We start from the raw sequence: 9389 nt of genomic DNA on the forward strand, positions 1-9389 counted from the left end.
CTTTGAATGCTCCTTACGTTAGCAAAACCCAAAAATTAAAGCTTTGAGGACAGCTGTACGCTGAGTGAAGTGAAGAGTACATGTGGCATGATTTTTTGGACGCTTCCGCTTACGCCATATAAAATCTCCCAAAAAAAGAAAACATCATTGATCAATTATTATATTAATACACAGACACGTTTTTTCCTTTTATATGATTCGTGCTGGTGTTATGGATCATGTGGTTGTATTTATCTTTCACATAAATCACGTTTTTGATCTCTTATCTCTCTTATAAATGGAGGCAGTAAATTAGGTAGATAATAATTGTCTTTCTTCTTTGTTATTTCTTGTGTCGAGTAAATTAGGTAGATAATAATTGTCTTCTTCTTTGTTATTTCTTGTGTCGAGTAAATTAGGTAGATAATAAATTGTCTCTCTTCTTTGCTATTTCATGTCAGTATTAGATGTCATTAGTTTATTTTCCAACCTATAATACTGATTTTTAATTATTCCAGTTCTCTATTTCCTGCTTATAAATACCGATTCTTGTGACACCTCTATTCCAAAATACATTACCGCCCTTATATTCCTTTGTTTTATTTCCCAACCTTGGCATTACTATGGATCTTGTAACTGCAACCCCTTCTTTTGGTTCCATCATCAATTCACTAGAAGATGGGAAGCCACAAATCAACCGCAAATTAGAAGTTTTTCACCCAAGCGTTTGGGGAGATCACTTCCTCGCCTACTCTCATGATCAAAATGTAAGCAGGGAGAGAGGGTTCGTTAAAAATTCAATTATCACCTTTCATTATGACAGATATCGAAAGTTGTGTAGCTAATGTGTCTTGATAGAACGCAGGGATTTGCTAGGGTCCATCGCAAATGGCATTTCACAGCTGGTCTGTCGCTTGTCTCACAAGCGACAGACCAGCTGTGAAATGCCATTTGCGATGGACGCTAGCAATTCCCTAGAACACATGATGATAGTTAATGCTCAATTCAATGGTTTTTTTTTTTTTTTTGTATACTCACCTCTTTTTCCTTCTATTATACCAATTTATCAAGTTACGGTCAGAAAAGAAGGAAAAAGGATCATCGTAGAATTTAGCAGAATATAAAATTTAAGGTTTATGTTTACAGTCGGGAAGTATGAGTTAGCGAGATCAATTAAGTTGAATTATAGCCTTTCATAATTACCATAGCTAATGTATTTGTTCTTTAAATGGTACCATGTAGAAGTTGGATGCATGGAGTAAGAGGGTTGAAGAATTGAAGGAAGAAGTGAATAGAATGTTATCCAGAGCTAAGGGGTCACAACAAGAAATTGAGTTGATTGACGTGCTTCAACGTCTTGGAGTGGCATATCACTTTGAAAAGGAGATCGATGAAGCACTACAACAAAAATTTGAATCTCATACAGATGATGTTGATGATGATTTGTTTGTGGTTGCTCTCCGATTTCGACTGCTAAGACAACATGGGTTTAATGTGTCTTCAGGTAAATATTTTTTCATTAGTTTGTTTTCTTCTTTCCGAGAACTTGTGCTACGTCTCACACAAGTTTTCTCATTGATAATTTAAAACATGACTTTGTTGAGTGTTGATGAAATAGATGTATTTTACAAGTTCCATGACGAGGAGGGAAAGTTCAATGAGGCCTTAATTAAAGATGTGAGGGGACTGTTAAGCTTGTATGAAGCCGCACATCTCAGCACAGAAGGAGAGGATCTATTAGACGAGGCCCTTATATTTACGCAGAAACACCTTAAGTCTGGTATAAGCAATCTCGATTCTAAACTTGCAACACAGATAGAACACGACTTAGAGATGCCCTTGTGGAAGAGTGTCCAAAGGCTAGAGCATAGGCATTACATATCTGTATACGAAGAAGAGAAGGGACGAAATGTTGTTGTGCTAGAGCTTGCAAAGCTGGATTTCAATCTTTTACAATCGTTACACCAGAGAGAGTTAAAGGATCTTACGAGGTGAGTTTATATTAACTATATATGTTACGGAGCTATAGAAAAACCATCAAAGCTGGTGGCACTCCATATATTAAAAATGGAGAAATTATATGGTGCCCGACAGCCAAGTCCCATGTATGGTACTACGATGAAGTACCGCCATTGATATTTAATCCAACAGCAGCCCAATTTTAAATGAGTCAAATATCAAGGGCGGTACCTCTCGCACAGGACTTCACTGTCGGCCACCATATAAATCTCTAAAAAATGAGTTCTTCATCATCATATTATCTATTCTAGATATAATGGGAACACTGATGTTTTTATTGTATTAGGTATTAGATGAAATGAAACATGCCACATTAGATTCACTCAGGTTAAAATAGACTATATTGATATACCTTACAGGTGGTGGAAGGACATGGATCTTATAGGAAGCATACCTTATGCTAGAGACCGAATAACGGAATTGTACTTTTTTTGGGCGATTGGGGTGCATTTTGAACCGCAACACTCTCGAGCTAGAATAATGGCTTCCAAAATGTTGGCCATGATATCAGTGATTGATGACATTTACGATGTGTACGGTGAATTTGAGGAACTACAACTATTCACGGAGGCACTCAATAGGTACTCGACTTACGTGTATCTTTTATTTCTATTGCTTTGAATAGAGACTACTATTTTATAGCATTTTGGTTAATATGCCAAAGGACTATAACATGTTACATCGCAACTTATACGAGACCCTCATCACAAAATACAATACAACACTAAATGTTGCCACCACCCTTACATATACATCTTTGCAGACCATGAGACTAAAATTCAGGGATTATTTGTTTCCCCAAACCAAAAGAGAAGTAAAGTGGGCCCTGAGAGGGAGACATGATAATGCCGCGAATGAGGAGATTGGTTAGATGATGCATTAAAAAGACAGGAAAATAGATTCCTGTTAAAATTAGGAATTTTTTCCACCATTTTCTCCTCACTCACCACCTCCTCAAATCTCTCTCTCCCACTTCCGTATCACTCTTCCACTCATGCTAGGTAGAGAAATATTCCATGAAATATTTTTCATTGTTTCCCAACATGCCCTTAGACATCCTTTGAATTTCATCTCATATACTATATGGCTCTCTCTCTCTCTCTCTCTCTCTCTCTCTCTCTCTCTCTCTCTCTCTCTCTCTCTCTCTTCCATTCTCTTTTCTTCTGAAGATACAAACTAACAGGCCATTTGCCAAACAACAACAGAGTATCACCCAAGGTACGTATATAATGCTGATATTGTGCTAGAAAGGTGATGGAAAAATATTACCCACGATAGTCCATATATATCCTTATGATTTTTAACTGAGGAAATTGATGAGTTTTATAAGTTAGTCCACATGTCTACCACCATATCTTGTAAGAAAATGACTTCTTAGTTTCATTTGGCAATCATTTATAGGCCAGGTACTGATATTGTGAATGGCTAATTAATTTCAGGTGGGATGTTGAGTCAGCACATCAGCTTCCAAAATACATGAAAGTGTGCTATCTTGCGTTGTTGAGTACTGTCAAGGAAATAGAAGAGGAACTTGCAGCTGATGGAAAGTCTTATCGTGTACCATACTTAATAGAAGCAGTATGACATCTTAACATACATAAAATTTGAGCCATATTAAGAACATTTAAATTAGGCTACAGATATTGCCAATACCATGTTTTGATAATTGCACTCACTCATCTAGTCTTTTATTATATAAACGGCTGGCAAACGTTATTGCAGTTCCCAAAAATCAATCAAAAGCAAAAAGAAAAGATAACTTGAATTTTATACAATTATTAAACATGGGAGTGCCAACATCAACATCCTTGAGTTGTTTTGGGAAGATAACCTTGTGTTTCCTTTTCGATGATAATTTTTCGGGAAACATATATTTACACCCCCTCTAGTTTCTGACACATACACCTTGTGTTTTTCGGGAAACATATATTTTCAAGATAACCTTGTGTTTCCTTTAAACATATATGTGTCAGAAGCTAGAGGGGGTGTAAATGTATTTTTCCCTAATTTTTATGTTCTAATATTATGGTTGAACAACTTGCTCTTATCGCAGATGAAATGGTTAACAGGAGCATACTTTAATGAAGCTGTATGGTATAACAAGGGATATGTACCTCTATTCAATGAGCATTTAACCCTCTCATTGATCAGTTGCGGTTACCCAAGTATTACTATCCTCACTTTTGTTGGGATGGATGAAATTGCAACAAAGGAGGCATTTGATTGGGCAAGCACAAGGCCCAAGATTGTTATGGATGCATCAATAGTTAACCGACTCCGAGATGACATCGTGGGAAGCAAGGTAGGATGCTAATTTACACGAAACATTTACAGTAATATTGTGAAAAAAAAAAAAAAAAAAAACTCAGTGGACTTTATAATATTATGAATCCTTGAAGGGAAGTGATATATTCGCCCCTTTGGATTACTTGTGACACCCAGCAGTAGTGTATAAAGGACAGCGGACGGGCTGATACACTGCTGCTGGGTGTCCCAAGTAATCAAAAGGGACGGATATATCACTTCCCATCCTTAAAACAACCTTCATATTCTTGTCATGTCTCATGACTATTTTAATGACAAACTACCTTCTCATTACAATAACATTCTAATCCCCCACAAACTAATTACCTCTAATTTCTAAAGAGATTGCTAACTGTACTAGAGTTAAAAGCTAATCCAACTAAATAAAACTTAGGGATGTGCCTATATCGAAATCAGAAGGTGTTTTATGTCCAGCCATTGAGTTATGAGTTGAGTAAGTCTTTTTAACCCAAAAAAAAAATCATAATACATGGATCAACTAATTTAAGTAACATGAGACAAGAAGATAAAATGTGTAATTGTTTTTTGTATTGATTTTAATATTATTTTTATGTATCATTGACATTTGAAGTTTGAACAAGAACGAGGGCATGTTGTATCATCTCTCGAATGCTATGTCAAGGAGCATGGGTGCTCAGAGCAGGAGGCGTGTGATAAGTTGCAAGAATTGATTAAGATTGCATGGAAAGGCCTAAGTCAAGCCTGCCTTGACCCTCCTGTCTCACTTGCTCTCCTTATGCCAATTGTGAATCTCGCACGTGTTATGGAAGTATTGTACAAAAATGATGATGGATACACATTTGCCGAAGGCAAGACCAAAGAGCGGATCATCGCATTGTTTGTTGAACCGATTGCCCTTTAAGAATAGATGTGGTTCACTTAGTTTTATGGCCGGTTTAAATGTGCCTCAATAAAGGATTGATTATCTTACTATTGGATGTAATATGTAATAGCATTGATAGTACTTTGTGTTTACTATGCTGTCTAAATTGGTGGATAATAATATGTAAAAGGGTTACTAATGTTGTACGTGTGTGTAGTATCTTCTCTGGTTGTATTGTGTGTTTTGTCACAAAGTGAATACTTTCTTTAGAGAGACCTAAGGAACATGTTTATAGCAAAGCTCGTAGTTTATCTTTACACTTATTAAAAGATTAAGTGTAAAATCCATCACCTAAATAAAAAATCAGTCACCTATAAGAAATTATCCGGAAAAATCTTCATCATCAATAAAAGGCGTCACTAAGGGGCCGTTTGGATACGCGGATTTTAGAATCCAAATTTTATTTTGAAAACAGTGTAAAATAGGGTTGATGATCAAGCTGTTGTATGCTATCCTGACAGCGTTTCTTGAATTTTAAAGAAGAAATCAAGGTTTTAGAAATCTCTCCCTCATCCTGAGATTTCTAAAACCTGGAAACATATGATCTGCTCCTCTCTTGCTGACAGAAAGAAGGGGGAGAAATCAGAAAACGACGGTTGATCCGCTTCTTCTCTTGTCTCTCATTTACAATTTTGAAGAAATTCCGGATTCTAAAATCCGCATATCCATTCCATCTAACCAATCCCCATTTCCCACCTTAATTTCGTATCCCTTATGCCTCCAAAGAGTCGAAAAGGAATGGAAATTTCCTCCAACGTTCTATAAATACCCACCCCTCTCCCTTATTTTACGATCAAGCAAAAATGTCCCCCTCTCCTAGCCATTAAGAAAAGCATTCGTCCATAGTCCATACCCTCTCTCTCCTCTAGAAAAACCAACCCAATTTCACATTCCCATTCCCATTCCCCCCACCCAATGCGTCGAAAGCGTTGGGATGGGCGGATCTTCACAAATCGTTAGGAAAGGTAGGTAAGTTCCGCCTTTTTAGGAAAATTTATTTTTATCTTGATTTTGGTAGAATCCATGATTAAAGTTGTAAAAACTGTTACAGTCCATGTTTCATATTAACTTTTGGTAGAATCCATGATTAACTTTGTTAAAATTGTTAGAATCCATGTTAACATATTTCCATATATATTAATTTTGTTAGAATCCATGTTAAAATATTTAGATACATGTTTCTCATCAATATTTGAATTTAATAGTTGATTCATTAAATTTGTCTGTAAACTCGATATTGCATTAAAATCCATTTTTCTTGCATTAGTTTTAGGCTGCAAATCATTCCTCTAGGCCCACATAATTTAGTTTAGAACTAGGATAAAGTAGAATACCCCCGAGTTCCGTTCAAATGTTCTAGAGTCCCTCTGGAATGATCCAGAGTGTACCGGAGTGCCTCGGAAATGAACTCGAATGACTCCTGGAATGATCCAGAGTGCACTAGAGTGCCACGGGAATGCATCAGAGTGACCCAGTTTCTTAACCAGAATCCCCATAAATCACCCAGAGTCTTGAATTAGGAATTAAATATCCTAGTTAAACCCAAATCTTATCTTCAATTTTGTCCATTTAGGTTAAGTAAAACTTATGCATCATTCCCATAAAAAACATGTTAATCACATATGCAAGATCCGTGTTGGAACCCACATTAGGCACTTAAGTCCTACATTAGGCACTTAAGTCCCATTTTAGGCATGTAAGACCCGAGTTAGGACATTGGTAATAAGCCGTCATGATTAAATCAAGGAGAAACTATTTCATGTTCTATCTTTGATCAAATCAAAGGAAGGTATAAAATCCATAAGTAAATCCATGTGAATCAATCAGTGGTTCTCCCATTATCAACCTTATGGTACATCCATTTAGAATAAATGCATTTAGGACCATTTGTGTTTTGTCAAAACATATAATCTTATCATGTTGCATTTGTATTTGTAGAGTACATGTTAGCACCATCATTAGAGTTGTCTGGGTCAAGTTCAATTGGCTGTTGATGATCACATTTATATGTGAATCTTAGGGTAGTAAATCATGCATATTTGATATTTAGAGCAGTGCTATTTGATGTGTTTTTTTGGTTTTTGATTTGCAGGGCCATTTTTGGATTTTTCCGAAAAATTTAGTGAAAAGATAAAATTTCAAAGGAAAATTTGAGCTGAATGCAAGCATGGTACACAAGTATTTAGCCGAAATATGATTCATAGGGAAATTACATTTGAATGTTCTAGGCCATATGGTCTTGTTTGTGAGTTGAAATGTTGTGGGTTGTGGTTGTGGATTAGAAGGTCGGGAAATGGTAGTCAAAATATGGGCGGCTTGGATCATCCACTAGAATTGCATGGTGTGATTCATTTATCTTGTGGCCCAATGAAGTGAATGGTTTGGATCGGCCTTGGGAAATGATTTGAGGGGTGTAATCAACTCACATGGTGGACCATCATTTGAGCAGCTTGGATCAGCTTATGGAGGTAAATTAGAGGGACAGATAGTTTACATTGAAGGACCCATTAGTGGAAACGATATTATGGGATGCAACCTTTGTGTACCCACAAATGGGTGGTCGGGATTGTTCTATTAAGATGAATTAGGGATGCAAATTAACATTTATATTGTGGCCCATTGATTGGATGGTGTGGATCAACTCATGGAATAACCTAGGGGGGTGTAACTATCCACATTGTGGCCCACTTTTTGAACGGTTTAGATCATCCCATGAAAGCCGAATTGTGAGCCCTATCAATGGAAATGATAGTTTGGGATGTAACTTTTGTGGACACATAAAATGGACGGTTGGATCATCTTATGCATAAACGTCCAGCCACTTTGGATTTTTTTTAGTGCAAAGAAATTAAAAGGCCACGTATGTTATTGTGCACGCAATATCTGTTTCAGAGCACATGCAAATGGGGGTTATAATGGGAATTCCCACTCTTTCCCAAACATAGAAGTAAGTTTGCTTTATATATATATATATATATATATATATATAGCTTGTTTCACGTGGAAAAGTGAGCAAGGTCGGCTATATTATTTTGCATGCAAAAATAGAAATGGGACCCACTTGGCAAAGTTGGTAAGTTAACAAGTTTCACACATGTTCCGTTCATGTGTACTTCATATAGATGTCAATTATGTTAGATTCATGAATTCATGCTTTGCCTATTCTCTGATCATGTAGAACTCTTGCATGTTCAACATAAGGCATAAAATGAGAATGGATAAATAACCCTTTTGATGAATTTTAACTAAATAAAGCCCTCAAAAATTAAAAACTAGTACTTATCGGGCGAGAACGGTGCCTAACACCTTCCATTCTTGTAATCAGACAATGGGCCATTCATGGAATCGCATGCTTAGTCTTGCAAAGTCACTTATGGGTCTTGGGCCCTAACCCAGGTGGCGACTCTTGTCATTTCCTCTTTTTTTTTGTGAAGTTCGGGTTTCTTACCCCAAATTCGTGGAAAAGTGTGGAAAATCAATCACTGCCATCAAACACCCCAGAAAAGAGCAAACGCCGATGCATGCTCGGGGGTGTGAAGGGATAACTTCCAGACACGGTCCCACAACGCCCGAATATTGTATCCACCGCCCATGTGATACAAATTGTAAGATCCCATATCGAAAAGGGAGAGAAAGTTTCTTGGCTTCGGCTTAGCTATATATGTGATCTCTCCTTCTTTCTGTGCAGACATGTTTTCAGCATCTCCAAGGGGCGGGTCCCGCGGAGTGGGTCGGACATGGTTAGTGCTGCTGAAAAACAAAACCGGAAGTGTAGAAGATCAAGAATCGGATAATATTTACACAGTGGCGTCGGGGGTGATAAAATGGTATTAGAGCCATACCTCCCAGAGTGCCAGTGAGGATGTCAGGCCCTAAATGGGGTGGATTGTAAGATCTCACATTGGAAAGGGAGAGAAGGTTCATAGGCTATATATGTGAACTCTCATCCTGACTGAGGGCGGAGCCCGGAATCAACTTAAAGGGGGGCAAATGTTGGTTCCCACCATTTTTCACTTCATGTATTGATAGGTGGGGCCCACCATCTCCCCTAACCCATGCATAAGGTGAACCCACAATTTACACCTCATATTTCTATGCAGTACTGGGCTCACTATTTACACCTCATGTTCCGCACCACGTAAATCATCTCCATAGGATGATCTTGACACTCCAATCTATAGGG

At 37.4% G+C, this 9389-nt stretch overlaps 1 protein-coding gene across 2 annotated transcripts; it reads left to right on the top strand.

The window, feature by feature from the left end:
• Positions 1-531: 531 nt before the first annotated feature.
• LOC143885982 (putative terpene synthase 2) lies at positions 532-5345 on the top strand. Of its 2 annotated transcripts, none has more exons than XM_077390003.1 (7): positions 532-746; positions 1222-1483; positions 1598-1970; positions 2358-2579; positions 3438-3576; positions 4052-4300; positions 4895-5345. In XM_077390003.1, exons 1-7 carry the CDS (start codon positions 603-605, stop codon positions 5183-5185), a joined length of 1680 nt encoding a protein of 559 aa, XP_077246118.1. In that variant the 5' UTR covers positions 532-602; the 3' UTR covers positions 5186-5345. The 2 variants fall into 2 exon arrangements, with proteins under 2 accessions (XP_077246118.1, XP_077246124.1); XM_077390009.1 differs by having other exon boundaries at positions 1225-1483.
• Positions 5346-9389: the final 4044 nt, after the last annotated feature.

This window comes from Tasmannia lanceolata, unplaced genomic scaffold, assembly GCF_043159265.1.
Source record: "Tasmannia lanceolata isolate RefF3 unplaced genomic scaffold, GAP_Taslan_0.1 ptg000002l, whole genome shotgun sequence".
NCBI lineage: Eukaryota > Viridiplantae > Streptophyta > Magnoliopsida > Canellales > Winteraceae > Tasmannia > Tasmannia lanceolata.